Source organism: Diabrotica undecimpunctata, chromosome 6, assembly GCF_040954645.1.
Source record: "Diabrotica undecimpunctata isolate CICGRU chromosome 6, icDiaUnde3, whole genome shotgun sequence".
In the NCBI taxonomy this organism is placed as follows: Eukaryota; Metazoa; Arthropoda; class Insecta; order Coleoptera; family Chrysomelidae; genus Diabrotica; species Diabrotica undecimpunctata.
The window spans coordinates 156,145,494-156,166,050 of NC_092808.1; the positions used below are offsets into that span (position 1 = coordinate 156,145,494).

Below are 20,557 nucleotides of genomic sequence, written 5' to 3' on the forward strand. Positions count from 1 at the left end.
TTATATCTTTTTTTATGTATGTATTTGAATAGAAATAAAAAATCTCAAATTATGCTTTAAGAAGTCTGAAATTCAAAAAAATTAGGAAATATAAGTAAAGTCGAAAACATCTTTTTATGTCGCCTCACAATTTTCGACCTTTGAAATTAGGAGTATATATAGGCCTCGGAAGATAATAAATAACAGCAATTTCTCGACGAAATGACTTCCGATGCCTCAAATGGACGCCAATGCCCCAATTAGGTCGCACTTTTTCCCGCTTCTTTCGCTCTCCCCATCCACGGTCAGTCGAGCGTTTTCCTGTGATTTCGAGATTCTTTTCTCCCTGCCGATGACACGCCTCAGCATGATTTCTGTTTCAGATTACAAGAAAGTGGCGACGATTCCCCAAGGTAGCAGGAATGTGAGGATCGAAGAATTGGCGCCGTCAGTAAACACTATCGCTGTTACCGATAAATCTGAAAAGATATTTTATCTGAACGGAGAGCAGTAAGTGCATTCTATACTTACCAGGTCAATGTTTTTTCAATAACGATCGTTTAGATTAATAGAAGCCAACGTTTTAGATAAAACATTATTTATCTTTGTCTTTTATTTATTTCATTTATAAATCTTCATCTTTTAGTAGTGGATACTATTGCTGATTGTCTACCAATTACCACAACATTTTTGTCAAATAATTACTTTTATTTTTACTCCAAAAATCGTCCTAATTTTATCTCTTTAACCTTCATACAAAACCTGTATAAACAAAGACATCATATTTTTGACAACGTTTCGCAAAAATATTTAATGACGATGATTTGGAATAAGTTTTACTTCAACTAATAATTCAAAATTCAACACTGCTCCGGTAATTTTATTTGAATGTTAGATAAAGCTTAGTACAACTCTGTAATGTCTCTATAGGGATCTGTGTTACAATAGGTATCAATAGCGGATTATCAGCAGGGTGGTCTTTAAAATTTCACATAGATCTTGTCCCTCACAATACATTTGTTTTTAGTCGTGAAGAGCAAGACGGGACGAAGAACTTTGGAAAAACAGAAGGTATATACAATCACCCAGAACCAGGGAGAGAATCGTTAATCATACATGGACCCACCACGGAAGATTTAATATTTCATGTAGGTATTTTGCTTAATTGTAAAATTTATAGTACGTTATTTTGCGTTCTTGGTAGCGCTTCGTGTAATCGGCCCTTTACGTGTTTAGGTAGGAGGCATCGTACTCTTAGGTTTTGTTGTCTGATTTATTTTAATCTTCTTCGACAATAGCGCTTTCCATCTTATTGGAAGTCTTTGAGTATCCTATGTTTGCTTTACAGCTAAGCCATAGTTGCATCTAATTTTTAATTGTAGAAATTGGGTGTTTATTCTCTTGTCTATTTTGATATAACGTGTTGTCTAATATTATTACGCAGTTTGGGGGTAAATAATTTTAAAGTTTATTCTTAAGCCACTTCTTAAAGTGAGTGAGTTATGTATAAGAATATAAAATTTGATCAACGCGCAACAAGCCACATTACAATTTTTTTTATTAAAAAGAAACATTGCGGCATCCACCAACAGGTTATTAGCGGCGTAACTCAGTAAACAACACTTTAAATCTGATACAAAATATTGACTGACCTTAGGTAATTTAATAAGTTTTTTACGTGACAATTTTCTCCTAATAAATCTGGTAGAGTATTTGGTATATTGTTTATTGAACGTTCTCTATGATATTTTGAACACTCAATTGTGTGTGATCTTAATGTGTCCTAAGAACCGTTTGAATAAACCGTGTACTAGCACTAATCTTTCACTGTCGTGTATCTGGTTTCAGCGATCTTAATTTAGATTGCGATAGAAACCATTTGCGCTACCACTGACCAATCACTTTTTTTTTTTAAAACGTTTTGAGATCTTTACATACACTCTCACGCACTAATTCATATTCCGCACTTGTTGCTGCATCACGAGCACTACTGTCTGCCTCTTCATTGTCGATAATTCCTATATGCGATGGGATCCATATAAATTTAGGAGTTATGTGGTCATCTTGGGCGATTTGTAGTTCAGTTTTTATTGGTTGTCCCAAGGGGTGTTTAGGATACAGATGCTGTATTGCAAGAAGAGAGCTGAGCGAGTCGGTGAAAAACAGAGGTTTTGAAATTCTTCAGAGGTTTGCATGTTTTAGAGCAAAGTACAAAGCAAACAGTTCAGCGGTGAAAACACTTGAACTAGGCGGTAGTTTAAATTTGAAAGTAGACATTGAAGTAACAAATGCATAACCAATGCCATCATTAGATTTAGAGGAATCGGTAAAGATGTTTGTGCAGTTAAGGTAGTCTCGTTCAAGTATCTCGTTTAGTTTGTTTTTGATTAGTATGTTGTTATTGCATTTTTTGGAGAACTCTATTAGAGAGGTGTTGCAATTTGGGATGCTTATTAACTACGGAGTCGGATGTTGGATGTTACAGTGAAATACATCTAGGATTGTTGTGTCAAAATTATTTTAAATTAATCTTACTCGTGTGTAATAAGATTTTCCAGTACGAGATTTATTAAAGAGAAAGTCAAGATTATTTTTAGAAAAAGTATTTTCGAAGTGCGTATTTGCTGAAAATTTCGTGAAAATAAAAAGTGTATATTTTGTTTAAAATTTTAATTATTTCACTGTTTTGCCGGAATATCGAAAAAACTGGAGACCATTAGATTTTTATCAAATTTGGTTAATCGGCTATATTGGCGTCAATTTTGGACCGAGTATCAAGCGAACAGACATATCCTACATAAAATTGGCCGCTCGTTCTTCTGCCATACTCAGAATTTTCCTACATCTAACTGTAAAAATTTCCACTGGGATGTATGTATTCGCTGAAAATTTCGAGAAAATTAAAAGTGTATATTTTGTTTGAAATTTGAATTATTTCGATTACGGGTAAGTTGCTGATTAAAAAAATCTAAACATGTGACTATAAATTATGCACCGTTTTGCCGGAAAATCGAAAAAACTGTAGATTTTTTAATTCGATTTTTCCTCTTTTCAAGCAAACTGTGGTTAACGGATCAGAAAAAAACACATGCTTGGAATAAGCTGGACCAAGTGCATGTACCAAAACATTAAACAAAATTTTTTTTTTAGAAAATTTGGAAAAAATTTTCCAAAGGGGTACCCTTTAATTTTTATCAAATTTGGTTAATCGGCTATATTGGCGTCAATTTTGGACCGAGTGTCAAGCGAATAGACATTTCTTATATAAAATTTGCCGCTCGTTTTTCTGCCATACTCAGAATTTTCCTACATCTAACTGTTCGTGAGAAATATTTCCACTGGGATGTATGTATTCGCTGAAAATTTCGTGAAAATTAAAAGTGTATATTTTGTTTAAAATTTGAATTATTTCGATTAAGGGTGAGTTGCTGATTAAAAAAATCTAAACATGTGGCTAAAAATTATGCACCGTTTTGCCGGAAAATCGAAAAAGCTGTAGATTTTTTAATTCGATTTTTCCTCTTTTCCGGCAAACTGGGGTTAAGGGATCAGAAAAAAACACATGCTTGGAATAAGCTGGATCAAGTGCATGTACCAAAATATTAAACAAATCTTTTTTTTTTTGAAAATTTGGAAAAATTTGTCCAAGGGGGTACCCTTGGATTTTTATCAAATTTGGTTAATCGGCTATGTTGCCGTCAATTTTGGTCCGAGTGTCAAGCGAATTGACATTTCCTTCATAAAATTGGCCGCTAGATCTTCTGCCATACCCAGAATTTTCCTACATCTAACGGTTCGAGAGAAAAATTTCCACTTGGATGTCTGTATTTGCTGAAAATTTCGTGAAAATTAAAAGTGTATATTTTGTTTAAAATTTGAATTATTTCGATTAAGAGTGACCTGATGAATAAAAAAATCTAAACATGTTGCCAGAAATTATGCACTATTTTTCCGGAAAATCGAAAAAACTGGAGACCATTGGATTTTTATCAAATTTCGTTAATCGGCTATATTGGCGTCAATTTTGGTCCGAGAGTCAAGCGAATGCACATTTCCTACATAAAATTGGCCACTTGTTCTTCTGCCATACTCAGAATTTTCCTACATCTAACGGTTCGTGAGAAAAATTTCCACTTGGATGTCTGTATTTGCTGCAAATTTCGTAAAAATTAAAAGTGTATATTTTGTTTAAAATTTTAATTATTTTGATTAAGGGGACCTGCTGATTAAAAAAATCTAAACATGTGACTAAAAATTATGCACCGTTTTGCCGGAAAATCAAAAAACTGTAGATTTTTTAATTCGATTTTTCCTCTTTTCAAGCAAACTGTGGTTAACGGATCAGAAAAAAACACATGCTTGGAATAAGCTGGACCAAGTGCATGTACCAAAACATTAAACAAAATTTTTTTTTTTTGAAAATTTGGAAAATTTTTTCCAAGGGGGTACCCTTGGATTTTTATCAAATTTGGTTAATCGGCTATGTTGCCGTCAATTTTGGTCCGAGTGTCAAGCGAATCGACATTTCCTACATAAAATTGGCCGCTAGATGTTCTGCCATACCCAGAATTTTCCTACATCTAACGGTTCGTAAGAAAAATTTCCACTTGGATGTCTGTATTTGCTGAAAATTTCGTGAAAATTAAAAGTGTATATTTTGTTTAAAATTTGAATTAGTTCGATTAAGAGTGACCTGCTAAATAAAAAAATTTAAACATGTTGCCAGAAATTATGCACTGTTTTGCCGGAAAATCGAAAAAACTGGAGACCATTGGATTTTTATCAAATTTCGTTAATCGGCTATATTGGCGTCAATTTTGGTCCGAGAGTCAAGCGAATGCACATTTACTAAATAAAATTGGCCGCTCGTTCTTCTGCCATACGCAGAATTTTCCTATATCTAACTGTTCGTGAGAAAAATTTCCACTGGGATGTATGTATTCGCTGAAAATTTTGAGAAAATTAAAAGTGTATATTTTGTTTGAAATTTTCATTATTTCGATTATGGGTGACTTGATGATTAAAAAAATCTAAACACGTTGCCAGAAATTATGCACCGTTTTGCCGGAAAATCGAAAAAACTGTAGACCGTTGGATTTTTATCAAATTTCGTTAATCGGCTATATTGGCATCAATTTTGGTCCGAGAGTCAAGCGAATGCACATTTCCTACATAAAATTGGCCGCTTGTTCTTTTCCATACTCAGAATTTTCCTACATCTAACGGTTCGTGAGAAAAATTTCCACTTGAACGTCTGTATTTGCTAAAAATTTCGTAAAAATTAAAAGTGTATATTTTGTTTAAAATTTTAATTATTTTGATTAAGGGTGACCTGCTGATTAAAAAAATCTAAACATGTGACTAAAAATTATGCACCGTTTTGCCGGAAAATCGAAAAAACTGTAGATTTTTTAATTCGATTTTTCCTCTTTTCCGGCAAACTGGGGTTAAGGGATCAGAAAAAAACACATGCTTGGAATAAGCTGGACCAAGTGCATGTACCAAAACATTAAACAAAATTTTTTTTTAGAAAATTTGGAAAAATTTTTCCAAGGGGGTACCCATGGATTTTTATCAAATTTGGTTAATCGGCTATATTGCCGTCAATTTTGGTCCAAGTGTCAAGCGAATCGACATTTCCTACATAAAATTGGCAGCTAGATCTTCTGCCGTAGCCAGAATTTTACTACATCTAACGGTTCGTGAGAAAAATTTCCACTTGGATGTCTGTATTTGCTGAAAATTTCGTGAAAATTAAAAGTGTATATTTTGTTTAAAATTTAAATTATTTCGATTAAGAGTGACCAGCTGAATAAAACAATCTAAACATGTTTCCAGAAATTATGCACTGTTTTGCCGGAAAATCGAAAAAACTGGAGACCATTGGATTTTTATCAAATTTCGTTAATCGGCTATATTGGCGTCAATTTTGGTCCGAGAGTCAAGCGAATGCACATTTCCTACATAAAATTGGCCGCTCGTTGTTCCGCCATACTCAGAATTTTCCTATATCTAACTGTTCGAGAGAAAAATTTCCACTGGGATGTATGTATTCGCTGAAAATTATGAGAAAATTAAAAGTGTATATTTTGTTTGAAATTTTAATTATTTCGATTATGGGTGACTTGATGATTAAAAAAATCTAAACACGTTGCCAGAAATTATGCACCGTTTTGCCGGAAAATCGAAAAAACTGTAGACCGTTGGATTTTTATCAAATTTCGTTAATCGGCTATATTGGCGTCAATTTTGGTCCGAGAGTCAAGCGAATGCACATTTCCTACATAAAATTGGCCGCTTGTTCTTTTGCCATACTCAGAATTTTCCTACATCTAACGGTTCGTGAGAAAAATTTCCACTTGAACGTCTGTATTTGCTGAAAATTTCGTAAAAATTAAAAGTGTATATTTTGTTTAAAATTTTAATTATTTTGATTAAGCGTGACCTGCTGATTAAAAAAATCTAAACATGTGACTAAAAATTATGCACCGTTTTGCCGGAAAATCGAAAAAACTGTAGATTTTTTAATTCGATTTTTCCTCTTTTCCGGCAAACTGGGGTTAAGGGATCAGAAAAAAACACATGCTTGGAATAAGCTGGACCAAGTGCATGTACCAAAACATTAAACAAAATTTTTTTTTTAGAAAATTTGGAAAAATTTTTCCAAGGGGGTACCCTTGGATTTTTATCAAATTTGGTTAATCGGCTATATTGCCGTCAATTTTGGTCCGAGTGTCAAGCGAATCGACATTTCCTACATAAAATTGGCCGCTAGATCTTCTGCCATAGCCAGAATTTTACTACATCTAACGGTTCGTGAGAAAAATTTCCACTTGGATGTCTGTATTTGCTGAAAATTTTGTGAAAATTAAAAGTGTATATTTTGTTTAAAATTTGAATTATTTCGATTAAGAGTGACCAGCTGAATAAAAAAATTTAAAGATGTTATCAGAAATTATGCACTGTTTTGCCGGAAAATCGAAAAAACTGGAGACCATTGGATTTTTATCAAATTTCGTTAATCGGCTATATTGGCGTCAATTTTGGTCCGAGAGTCAAGCGAATGCACATTTCCTACATAAAATTGGCCGCTCGTTCTTCTGCCATACTCAGATTTTCCTATATCTAACTGTTCGTGAGAAAAATTTCCACTGGGATGTATGTATTCGCTGAAAATTTTGAGAAAATTAAAAGTGTATATTTTGTTTAAAATTTTAATTATTTCGATTATGGGTGACTTGATGAATAAAAAAATCTAAACACGTTGCCAGAAATTATGCACCGTTTTGCCGAAAAATCGAAAAAACTGTAGACCGTTGGATTTTTATCAAATTTCGTTAATCGGCTATATTGGCGTCAATTTTGGTCCGAGAGTCAAGCGAATGCACATTTCCTACATAAAATTGGCCGCTTGTTCTTTTCCATACTCAGAATTTTCCTACATCTAACGGTTCGTAAGAAAAATTTCCACTTGAACGTCTGTATTTGCTGAAAATTTCGTAAAAATTAAAAGTGTATATTTTGTTTAAAATTTTAATTATTTTGATTAAGGGTGACCTGCTGATTAAAAAAATCTAAATATGTGACTAAAAATTATGCACCGTTTTGCCGGAAAATCGAAAAAACTGTAGATTTTTTAATTCGATTTTTCCTCTTTTCCGGCAAACTGGGGTTAAGGGATCAGAAAAAAACACATGCTTGGAATAAGCTTGACCAAGTGCATGTACCAAAACATTAAACAAAATTTTTTTTTTAGAAAATTTGGAAAAATTTTTCCAAGGGGATACCCTTGGATTTTTATCAAATTTGGTTAATCGGCTATATTGCCGTCAATTTTGGTCCTAGTGTCAAGCGAATCGACATTTCCTACATAAAATTGGTCGCTAGATCTTCTGCCATAGCCAGAATTTTACTACATCTAACGGTTCGTGAGTAAAATTTCCACTTGGATGTCTGTATTTGCTGAAAATTTCGTGAAAATTAAAAGTGTATATTTTGTTTAAAATTTGAATTATTTCGATTAAGAGTGACCAGCTGATTAAAAAAATCCAAACATGTTTTCAGAAATTATGCACTGTTTTGCCGGAAAATCGAAAAAACTGGAGACCATTGGATTTTTATCAAATTTCGTTAATCGGCTATATTGGCGTCAATTTTGGTCCGAGAGTCAAGCGAATGCACATTTCCTACATAAAATTGGCCGCTACATCTTCTGCCATAGCCAGAATTTTACTACATCTAACGGTTCGTGAGAAAAATTTCTACTTGAATGTCTGTATTTGCTGAAAATTTCGTGAAAATTAAAATCGGCTATATTGGCGTCAATTTTGGTCCGAGAGTCAAGCGAATGCACATTTCCTACATAAAATTGGCCGCTCGTTGTTCCGCCATACTCAGAATTTTCCTATATCTAACTGTTCGTGAGAAAAATTTCCACTGGGATGTATGTATTCGCTAAAAATTTTGAGAAAATTAAAAGTGTATATTTTGTTTGAAATTTTAATTATTTCGATTATGGGTGACTTGATGATTAAAAAAATCTCAACACGTTGCCAGAAATTATGCACCGTTTTGCCGGAAAATCGAAAAAACTGTAGACCGTTGGATTTTTATCAAATTTCGTTAATCGGCTATATTGGCGTCAATTTTGGTCCGAGAGTCAAGCGAATGTACATTTCCTACATAAAATTGGCCGCTTGTTCTTTTGCCATACTCAGAATTTTCCTACATCTAACGGTTCGTGAGAAAAATTTCCACTTGAACGTCTGTATTTGCTGAAAATTTCGTAAAAATTAAAAGTGTATATTTTGTTTAAAATTTTAATTATTTTGATTAAGCGTGACCTGCTGATTAAAAAAATCTAAACATGTGACTAAAAATTATGCACCGTTTTGCCGGAAAATCGAAAAAACTGTAGATTTTTTAATTCGATTTTTCCTCTTTTCCGGCAAACTGGGGTTAAGGGATCAGAAAAAAACACATGCTTGGAATAAGCTTGACCAAGTGCATGTACCAAAACATTAAACAAAATTTTTTTTTTAGAAAATTTGGAAAAATTTTTCTAAGGGGGTACCCTTGGATTTTTATCAAATTTGGTTAATCGGCTATATTGCCGTCAATTTTGGTCCTAGTGTCAAGCGAATCGACATTTCCTACATAAAATTGGTCGCTAGATCTTCTGCCATAGCCAGAATTTTACTACATCTAACGGTTCGTGAGTAAAATTTCCACTTGGATGTCTGTATTTGCTGAAAATTTCGTGAAAATTAAAAGTGGATATTTTGTTTAAAATTTGAATTATTTCGATTAAGAGTGACCAGCTGAATAAAAAAATCTAAACATGTGACTAAAAATTATGCACCGTTTTGCCGGAAAATCGAAAAAACTGTAGATTTTTTAATTCGATTTTTCCTCTTTTCCGGCAAACTGGGGTTAAGGGATCAGAAAAAAACACATGCTTGGAATAAGCTTGACCAAGTGCATGTACCAAAACATTAAACAAAATTTTTTTTTTAGAAAATTTGGAAAAATTTTTCCAAGGGGATACCCTTGGATTTTTATCAAATTTGGTTAATCGGCTATATTGCCGTCAATTTAGGTCCGAGTGTCAAGCGAATCGACATTTCCTACATAAAATTGGCCGCTAGATCTTCTGCCATAGCCAGAATTTTACTACATCTAACGGTTCGTGAGAAAAATTTCTACTTGAATGTCTGTATTTGCTGAAAATTTCGTGAAAATTAAAAGTGTATATTTTGTTTAAAATTTGAATTATTTCGATTAAGAGTGACCAGCTGAATAAAAAAATCTAAAGATGTTTCCAGAAATTATGCACTGTTTTGCCGGAAAATCGAAAAAACTGGAGACCATTGGATTTTTATCAAATTTCGTTAATCGGCTCTATTGGCGTCAATTTTGGTCCGAGAGTCAAGCGAATGCACATTTCCTACATAAAATTGGCCGCTCGTTCTTCTGCCATACTCAGAATTTTCCTATATCTAACTGTTCGTGAGAAAAATTTCCACTGGGATGTATGTATTCGCTGAAAATTTTGAGAAAATTAAAAGTGTATATTTTGTTTGAAATTTTAATTATTTCGATTATGGGTGACTTGATGAATAAAAAAATCTAAACACGTTGCCAGAAATTATGCACCGTTTTGCCGAAAAATCGAAAAAACTGTAGACCGTTGGATTTTTATCAAATTTCGTTAATCGGCTATATTGGCGTCAATTTTGGTCCGAGAGTCAAGCGAATGCACATTTCCTACATAAAATTGGCCGCTTGTTCTTTTCCATACTCAGAATTTTCCTACATCTAACGGTTCGTAAGAAAAATTTCCACTTGAACGTCTGTATTTGCTGAAAATTTCGTAAAAATTAAAAGTGTATATTTTGTTTAAAATTTTAATTATTTTGATTAAGGGTGACCTGCTGATTAAAAAAATCTAAATATGTGACTAAAAATTATGCACCGTTTTGCCGGAAAATCGAAAAAACTGTAGATTTTTTAATTCGATTTTTCCTCTTTTCCGGCAAACTGGGGTTAAGGGATCAGAAAAAAACACATGCTTGGAATAAGCTTGACCAAGTGCATGTACCAAAACATTAAACAAAATTTTTTTTTTAGAAAATTTGGAAAAATTTTTCCAAGGGGATACCCTTGGATTTTTATCAAATTTGGTTAATCGGCTATATTGCCGTCAATTTTGGTCCTAGTGTCAAGCGAATCGACATTTCCTACATAAAATTGGTCGCTAGATCTTCTGCCATAGCCAGAATTTTACTACATCTAACGGTTCGTGAGTAAAATTTCCACTTGGATGTCTGTATTTGCTGAAAATTTCGTGAAAATTAAAAGTGTATATTTTGTTTAAAATTTGAATTATTTCGATTAAGAGTGACCAGCTGATTAAAAAAATCCAAACATGTTTTCAGAAATTATGCACTGTTTTGCCGGAAAATCGAAAAAACTGGAGACCATTGGATTTTTATCAAATTTCGTTAATCGGCTATATTGGCGTCAATTTTGGTCCGAGAGTCAAGCGAATGCACATTTCCTACATAAAATTGGCCGCTACATCTTCTGCCATAGCCAGAATTTTACTACATCTAACGGTTCGTGAGAAAAATTTCTACTTGAATGTCTGTATTTGCTGAAAATTTCGTGAAAATTAAAATCGGCTATATTGGCGTCAATTTTGGTCCGAGAGTCAAGCGAATGCACATTTCCTACATAAAATTGGCCGCTCGTTGTTCCGCCATACTCAGAATTTTCCTATATCTAACTGTTCGTGAGAAAAATTTCCACTGGGATGTATGTATTCGCTGAAAATTTTGAGAAAATTAAAAGTGTATATTTTGTTTGAAATTTTAATTATTTCGATTATGGGTGACTTGATGATTAAAAAAATCTCAACACGTTGCCAGAAATTATGCACCGTTTTGCCGGAAAATCGAAAAAACTGTAGACCGTTGGATTTTTATCAAATTTCGTTAATCGGCTATATTGGCGTCAATTTTGGTCCGAGAGTCAAGCGAATGTACATTTCCTACATAAAATTGGCCGCTTGTTCTTTTGCCATACTCAGAATTTTCCTACATCTAACGGTTCGTGAGAAAAATTTCCACTTGAACGTCTGTATTTGCTGAAAATTTCGTAAAAATTAAAAGTGTATATTTTGTTTAAAATTTTAATTATTTTGATTAAGCGTGACCTGCTGATTAAAAAAATCTAAACATGTGACTAAAAATTATGCACCGTTTTGCCGGAAAATCGAAAAAACTGTAGATTTTTTAATTCGATTTTTCCTCTTTTCCGGCAAACTGGGGTTAAGGGATCAGAAAAAAACACATGCTTGGAATAAGCTTGACCAAGTGCATGTACCAAAACATTAAACAAAATTTTTTTTTTAGAAAATTTGGAAAAATTTTTCTAAGGGGGTACCCTTGGATTTTTATCAAATTTGGTTAATCGGCTATATTGCCGTCAATTTAGGTCCGAGTGTCAAGCGAATCGACATTTCCTACATAAAATTGGCCGCTAGATCTTCTGCCATAGCCAGAATTTTACTACATCTAACGGTTCGTGAGAAAAATTTCTACTTGAATGTCTGTATTTGCTGAAAATTTCGTGAAAATTAAAAGTGTATATTTTGTTTAAAATTTGAATTATTTCGATTAAGAGTGACCAGCTGAATAAAAAAATCTAAAGATGTTTCCAGAAATTATGCACTGTTTTGCCGGAAAATCGAAAAAACTGGAGACCATTGGATTTTTATCAAATTTCGTTAATCGGCTATATTGGCGTCAATTTTGGTCCGAGAGTCAAGCGAATGCACATTTCCTACATAAAATTGGCCGCTCGTTCTTCTGCCATACTCAGAATTTTCCTATATCTAACTGTTCGTGAGAAAAATTTCCACTGGGATGTATGTATTCGCTGAAAATTTTGAGAAAATTAAAAGTGTATATTTTGTTTGAAATTTTAATTATTTCGATTATGGGTGACTTGATGAATAAAAAAATCTAAACACGTTGCCAGAAATTATGCACCGTTTTGCCGAAAAATCGAAAAAACTGTAGACCGTTGGATTTTTATCAAATTTCGTTAATCGGCTATATTGGCGTCAATTTTGGTCCGAGAGTCAAGCGAATGCACATTTCCTACATAAAATTGGCCGCTTGTTCTTTTCCATACTCAGAATTTTCCTACATCTAACGGTTCGTAAGAAAAATTTCCACTTGAACGTCTGTATTTGCTGAAAATTTCGTAAAAATTAAAAGTGTATATTTTGTTTAAAATTTTAATTATTTTGATTAAGGGTGACCTGCTGATTAAAAAAATCTAAATATGTGACTAAAAATTATGCACCGTTTTGCCGGAAAATCGAAAACACTGTAGATTTTTTAATTCGATTTTTCCTCTTTTCCGGCAAACTGGGGTTAAGGGATCAGAAAAAAACACATGCTTGGAATAAGCTTGACCAAGTGCATGTACCAAAACATTAAACAAAATTTTTTTTTTAGAAAATTTGGAAAAATTTTTCCAAGGGGGTACCCTTGGATTTTTATCAAATTTGGTTAATCGGCTATATTGCCGTCAATTTAGGTCCGAGTGTCAAGCGAATCGACATTTCCTACATAAAATTGGCCGCTAGATCTTCTGCCATAGCCAGAATTTTACTACATCTAACGGTTCGTGAGAAAAATTTCTACTTGAATGTCTGTATTTGCTGAAAATTTCGTGAAAATTAAAAGTGTATATTTTGTTTAAAATTTGAATTATTTCGATTAAGAGTGACCAGCTGAATAAAAAAATCTAAAGATGTTTCCAGAAATTATGCACTGTTTTGCCGGAAAATCGAAAAAACTGGAGACCATTGGATTTTTATCAAATTTCGTTAATCGGCTATATTGGCGTCAATTTTGGTCCGAGAGTCAAGCGAATGCACATTTCCTACATAAAATTGGCCGCTCGTTCTTCTGCCATACTCAGAATTTTCCTATATCTAACTGTTCGTGAGAAAAATTTCCACTGGGATGTATGTATTCGCTGAAAATTTTGAGAAAATTAAAAGTGTATATTTTGTTTGAAATTTTAATTATTTCGATTATGGGTGACTTGATGAATAAAAAAATCTAAACACGTTGCCAGAAATTATGCACCGTTTTGCCGAAAAATCGAAAAAACTGTAGACCGTTGGATTTTTATCAAATTTCGTTAATCGGCTATATTGGCGTCAATTTTGGTCCGAGAGTCAAGCGAATGCACATTTCCTACATAAAATTGGCCGCTTGTTCTTTTCCATACTCAGAATTTTCCTACATCTAACGGTTCGTAAGAAAAATTTCCACTTGAACGTCTGTATTTGCTGAAAATTTCGTAAAAATTAAAAGTGTATATTTTGTTTAAAATTTTAATTATTTTGATTAAGGGTGACCTGCTGATTAAAAAAATCTAAATATGTGACTAAAAATTATGCACCGTTTTGCCGGAAAATCGAAAAAACTGTAGATTTTTTAATTCGATTTTTCCTCTTTTCCGGCAAACTGGGGTTAAGGGATCAGAAAAAAAACGCATGCTTGGAATAAGCTTGACCAAGTGCATGTACCAAAACATTAAACAAAATTTTTTTTTTAGAAAATTTGGAAAAATTTTTCCAAGGGGGTACCCTTGGATTTTTATCAAATTTGGTTAATCGGCTATATTGCCGTCAATTTTGGTCCGAGTGTCAAGCGAATCGACATTTCCTACATAAAATTGGCCGCTAGATCTTCTGCCATAACCAGAATTTTACTACATCTAACGGTTCGTGAGAAAAATTTCCACTTGGATGTCTGTATTTGCTGAAAATTTTGAGGAAATTAAAAGTGTATATTTTGTTTAATTTTAATTATTTCGATTATGGGTGACTTGATGATTAAAAAAATCTAAACACGTTGCCAGAAATTATGCACCGTTTTGCCGGAAAATCGAAAAAACTGTAGACCGTTGGATTTTTATCAAATTTCGTTAATCGGCTATATTGGCGTCAATTTTGGTCCGAGAGTCAAGCGAATGCACATTTCCTACATAAAATTGGCCGCTTGTTCTTTTGCCATACTCAGAATTTTCCTACATCTAACGGTTCGTGAGAAAAATTTCCACTTGAACGTCTGTATTTGCTGAAAATTTCGTAAAAATTAAAAGTGTATATTTTGTTTAAAATTTTAATTATTTTGATTAAGGGTGACCTGCTGATTAAAAAAATCTAAACATGTGACTAAAAATTATGCACCGTTTTGCCGGAAAATCGAAAAAACTGTAGATTTTTTAATTCGATTTTTCCTCTTTTCCGGCAAACTGGGGTTAAGGGATCAGAAAAAAACACATGCTTGGAATAAGCTGGACCAAGTGCATGTACCAAAACATTAAACAAAATTTTTTTTTAGAAAATTTGGAAAAATTTTTCCAAGGGGGTACCCTTGGATTTTTATCAAATTTGGTTAATCGGCTATATTGCCGTCAATTTTGGTCCAAGTGTCAAGCGAATCGACATTTCCTACATAAAATTGGCAGCTAGATCTTCTGCCGTAGCCAGAGTTTTCCTACATCTAACGGTTCGTAAGAAAAATTTCCACTTGAACGTCTGTATTTGCTGAAAATTTCGTAAAAATTAAAAGTGTATATTTTGTTTAAAATTTTAATTATTTTGATTAAGGGTGACCTGCTGATTAAAAAAATCTAAATATGTGACTAAAAATTATGCACCGTTTTGCCGGAAAATCGAAAAAACTGTAGATTTTTTAATTCGATTTTTCCTCTTTTCCGGCAAACTGGGGTTAAGGGATCAGAAAAAAACGCATGCTTGGAATAAGCTTGACCAAGTGCATGTACCAAAACATTAAACAAAATTTTTTTTTTAGAAAATTTGGAAAAATTTTTCCAAGGGGGTACCCTTGGATTTTTATCAAATTTGGTTAATCGGCTATATTGCCGTCAATTTTGGTCCAAGTGTCAAGCGAATCGACATTTCCTACATAAAATTGGCAGCTAGATCTTCTGCCGTAGCCAGAATTTTACTACATCTAACGGTTCGTGAGAAAAATTTCCACTTGGATGTCTGTATTTGCTGAAAATTTCGTGAAAATTAAAAGTGTATATTTTGTTTAAAATTTAAATTATTTCGATTAAGAGTGACCAGCTGAATAAAAAAATCTTAACATGTTTCCAGAAATTATGCACTGTTTTGCCGGAAAATCGAAAAAACTGGAGACCATTGGATTTTTATCAAATTTCGTTAATCGGCTATATTGGCGTCAATTTTGGTCCGAGAGTCAAGCGAATGCACATTTCCTACATAAAATTGGCCGCTCGTTGTTCCGCCATACTCAGAATTTTCCTATATCTAACTGTTCGAGAGAAAAATTTCCACTGGGATGTATGTATTCGCTGAAAATTTTGAGAAAATTAAAAGTGTATATTTTGTTTAATTTTAATTATTTCGATTATGGGTGACTTGATGATTAAAAAAATCTAAACACGTTGCCAGAAATTATGCACCGTTTTGCCGGAAAATCGAAAAAACTGTAGACCGTTGGATTTTTATCAAATTTCGTTAATCGGCTATATTGGCGTCAATTTTGGTCCGAGAGTCAAGCGAATGCACATTTCCTACATAAAATTGGCCGCTTGTTCTTTTGCCATACTCAGAATTTTCCTACATCTAACGGTTCGTGAGAAAAATTTCCACTTGAACGTCTGTATTTGCTGAAAATTTCGTAAAAATTAAAAGTGTATATTTTGTTTAAAATTTTAATTATTTTGATTAAGGGTGACCTGCTGATTAAAAAAATCTAAACATGTGACTAAAAATTATGCACCGTTTTGCCGGAAAATCGAAAAAACTGTAGATTTTTTAATTCGATTTTTCCTCTTTTCCGGCAAACTGGGGTTAAGGGATCAGAAAAAAACGCATGCTTGGAATAAGCTTGACCAAGTGCATGTACCAAAACATTAAACAAAATTTTTTTTTAGAAAATTTGGAAAAATTTTTCCAAGGGGGTACCCTTGGATTTTTATCAAATTTGGTTAATCGGCTATATTGCCGTCAATTTTGGTCCAAGTGTCAAGCGAATCGACATTTCCTACATAAAATTGGCAGCTAGATCTTCTGCCGTAGCCAGAATTTTACTACATCTAACGGTTCGTGAGAAAAATTTCTACTTGAATGTCTGTATTTGCTGAAAATTTTGTGAAAATTAAAAGTGTATATTTTGTTTAAAATTTGAATTATTTCGATTAAGAGTGACCAGCTGAATAAAAAAATTTAAAGATGTTTTCAGAAATTATGCACTGTTTTGCCGGAAAATCGAAAAAACTGGAGACCATTGGATTTTTATCAAATTTCGTTAATCGGCTATATTGGCGTCAATTTTGGTCCGAGAGTCAAGCGAATGCACATTTCCTACATAAAATTGGCCGCTCGTTCTTCTGCCATACTCAGATTTTCCTATATCTAACTGTTCGTGAGAAAAATTTCCACTGGGATGTATGTATTCGCTGAAAATTTTGAGAAAATTAAAAGTGTATATTTTGTTTGAAATTTTAATTATTTCGATTATGGGTGACTTGATGATTAAAAAAATCTAAACACGTTGCCAGAAATTATGCACCGTTTTGCCGAAAAATCGAAAAAACTGTAGACCGTTGGATTTTTATCAAATTTCGTTAATCGGCTATATTGGCGTCAATTTTGGTCCGAGAGTCAAGCGAATGCACATTTCCTACATAAAATTGGCCGCTTGTTCTTTTCCATACTCAGAATTTTCCTACATCTAACGGTTCGTAAGAAAAATTTCCACTTGAACGTCTGTATTTGCTGAAAATTTCGTAAAAATTAAAAGTGTATATTTTGTTTAAAATTTTAATTATTTTGATTAAGGGTGACCTGCTGATTAAAAAAATCTAAATATGTGACTAAAAATTATGCACCGTTTTGCCGGAAAATCGAAAAAACTGTAGATTTTTTAATTCGATTTTTCCTCTTTTCCGGCAAACTGGGGTTAAGGGATCAGAAAAAAACACATGCTTGGAATAAGCTTGACCAAGTGCATGTACCAAAACATTAAACAAAATTTTTTTTTAGAAAATTTGGAAAAATTTTTCCAAGGGGATACCCTTGGATTTTTATCAAATTTGGTTAATCGGCTATATTGCCGTCAATTTTGGTCCTAGTGTCAAGCGAATCGACATTTCCTACATAAAATTGGTCGCTAGATCTTCTGCCATAGCCAGAATTTTACTACATCTAACGGTTCGTGAGTAAAATTTCCACTTGGATGTCTGTATTTGCTGAAAATTTCGTGAAAATTAAAAGTGTATATTTTGTTTAAAATTTGAATTATTTCGATTAAGAGTGACCAGCTGATTAAAAAAATCCAAACATGTTTTCAGAAATTATGCACTGTTTTGCCGGAAAATCGAAAAAACTGGAGACCATTGGATTTTTATCAAATTTCGTTAATCGGCTATATTGGCGTCAATTTTGGTCCGAGAGTCAAGCGAATGCACATTTCCTACATAAAATTGGCCGCTACATCTTCTGCCATAGCCAGAATTTTACTACATCTAACGGTTCGTGAGAAAAATTTCTACTTGAATGTCTGTATTTGCTGAAAATTTCGTGAAAATTAAAATCGGCTATATTGGCGTCAATTTTGGTCCGAGAGTCAAGCGAATGCACATTTCCTACATAAAATTGGCCGCTCGTTGTTCCGCCATACTCAGAATTTTCCTATATCTAACTGTTCGTGAGAAAAATTTCCACTGGGATGTATGTATTCGCTGAAAATTTTGAGAAAATTAAAAGTGTATATTTTGTTTGAAATTTTAATTATTTCGATTATGGGTGACTTGATGATTAAAAAAATCTCAACACGTTGCCAGAAATTATGCACCGTTTTGCCGGAAAATCGAAAAAACTATAGACCGTTGGATTTTTATCAAATTTCGTTAATCGGCTATATTGGCGTCAATTTTGGTCCGAGAGTCAAGCGAATGCACATTTCCTACATAAAATTGGCCGCTTGTTCTTTTGCCATACTCAGAATTTTCCTACATCTAACGGTTCGTGAGAAAAATTTCCACTTGAACGTCTGTATTTGCTGAAAATTTCGTAAAAATTAAAAGTGTATATTTTGTTTAAAATTTTAATTATTTTGATTAAGCGTGACCTGCTGATTAAAAAAATCTAAACATGTGACTAAAAATTATGCACCGTTTTGCCGGAAAATCGAAAAAACTGTAGATTTTTTAATTCGATTTTTCCTCTTTTCCGGCAAACTGGGGTTAAGGGATCAGAAAAAAACACATGCTTGGAATAAGCTGGACCAAGTGCATGTACCAAAACATTAAACAAAATTTTTTTTTTAGAAAATTTGGAAAAATTTTTCTAAGGGGGTACCCTTGGATTTTTATCAAATTTGGTTAATCGGCTATATTGCCGTCAATTTTGGTCCTAGTGTCAAGCGAATCGACATTTCCTACATAAAATTGGTCGCTAGATCTTCTGCCATAGCCAGAATTTTACTACATCTAACGGTTCGTGAGTAAAATTTCCACTTGGATGTCTGTATTTGCTGAAAATTTCGTGAAAATTAAAAGTGGATATTTTGTTTAAAATTTGAATTATTTCGATTAAGAGTGACCAGCTGAATAAAAAAATCTAAACATGTGACTAAAAATTATGCACCGTTTTGCCGGAAAATCGAAAAAACTGTAGATTTTTTAATTCGATTTTTCCTCTTTTCCGGCAAACTGGGGTTAAGGGATCAGAAAAAAACACATGCTTGGAATAAGCTTGACCAAGTGCATGTACCAAAACATTAAACAAAATTTTTTTTTTAGAAAATTTGGAAAAATTTTTCCAAGGGGATACCCTTGGATTTTTATCAAATTTGGTTAATCGGCTATATTGCCGTCAATTTAGGTCCGAGTGTCAAGCGAATCGACATTTCCTACATAAAATTGGCCGCTAGATCTTCTGCCATAGCCAGAATTTTACTACATCTAACGGTTCGTGAGAAAAATTTCTACTTGAATGTCTGTATTTGCTGAAAATTTCGTGAAAATTAAAAGTGTATATTTTGTTTAAAATTTGAATTATTTCGATTAAGAGTGACCAGCTGAATAAAAAATCTAAAGATGTTTCCAGAAATTATGCACTGTTTTGCCGGAAAATCGAAAAAACTGGAGACCATTGGATTTTTATCAAATTTCGTTAATCGGCTATATTGGCGTCAATTTTGGTCCGAGAGTCAAGCGAATGCACATTTCCTACATAAAATTGGCCGCTTGTTCTTTTGCCATACTCAGAATTTTCCTACATCTAACGGTTCGTGAGAAAAATTTCCACTTGAACGTCTGTATTTGCTGAAAATTTCGTGAAAATTAAAAGTGGATATTTTGTTTAAAATTTGAATTATTTCGATTAAGAGTGACCAGCTGAATAAAAAAATCTAAACATGTGACTAAAAATTATGCACCGTTTTGCCGGAAAATCGAAAAAACTGTAGATTTTTTAATTCGATTTTTCCTCTTTTCCGGCAAACTGGGGTTAAGGGATCAGAAAAAAACACATGCTTGGAATAAGCTTGACCAAGTGCATGTACCAAAACATTAAACAAAATTTTTTTTTTAGAAAATTTGGAAAAATTTTTCCAAGGGGATACCCTTGGATTTTTATCAAATTTGGTTAATCGGCTATATTGCCGTCAATTTAGGTCCGAGTGTCAAGCGAATCGACATTTCCTACATAAAATTGGCCGCTAGATCTTCTGCCATAGCCAGAATTTTACTACATCTAACTGTTCGTGAGAAAAATTTCCACTGGGATGTATGTATTCGCTGAAAATTTTGAGAAAATTAAAAGTGTATATTTTGTTTGAAATTTTAATTATTTCGATTATGGGTGACTTGATGAATAAAAAAATCTAAACACGTTGCCAGAAATTATGCACCGTTTTGCCGAAAAATCGAAAAAACTGTAGACCGTTGGATTTTTATCAAATTTCGTTAATCGGCTATATTGGCGTCA

At 33.2% G+C, this 20,557-nt stretch overlaps 1 protein-coding gene across 1 annotated transcript in view; it reads left to right on the top strand.

Annotated features, from left to right (window-relative positions):
• LOC140444186 (A disintegrin and metalloproteinase with thrombospondin motifs 12-like) overlaps positions 1-20,557 on the top strand; it is a 141,553-nt gene that overhangs the window by 98,316 nt on the left and 22,680 nt on the right. The window contains exons 13-14 of the mRNA XM_072535912.1: positions 363-489; positions 1,007-1,127. Coding sequence (XP_072392013.1) covers positions 363-489; positions 1,007-1,127 — 248 coding nt within the window. The remainder of the gene's footprint in view (positions 1-362; positions 490-1,006; positions 1,128-20,557) is intronic.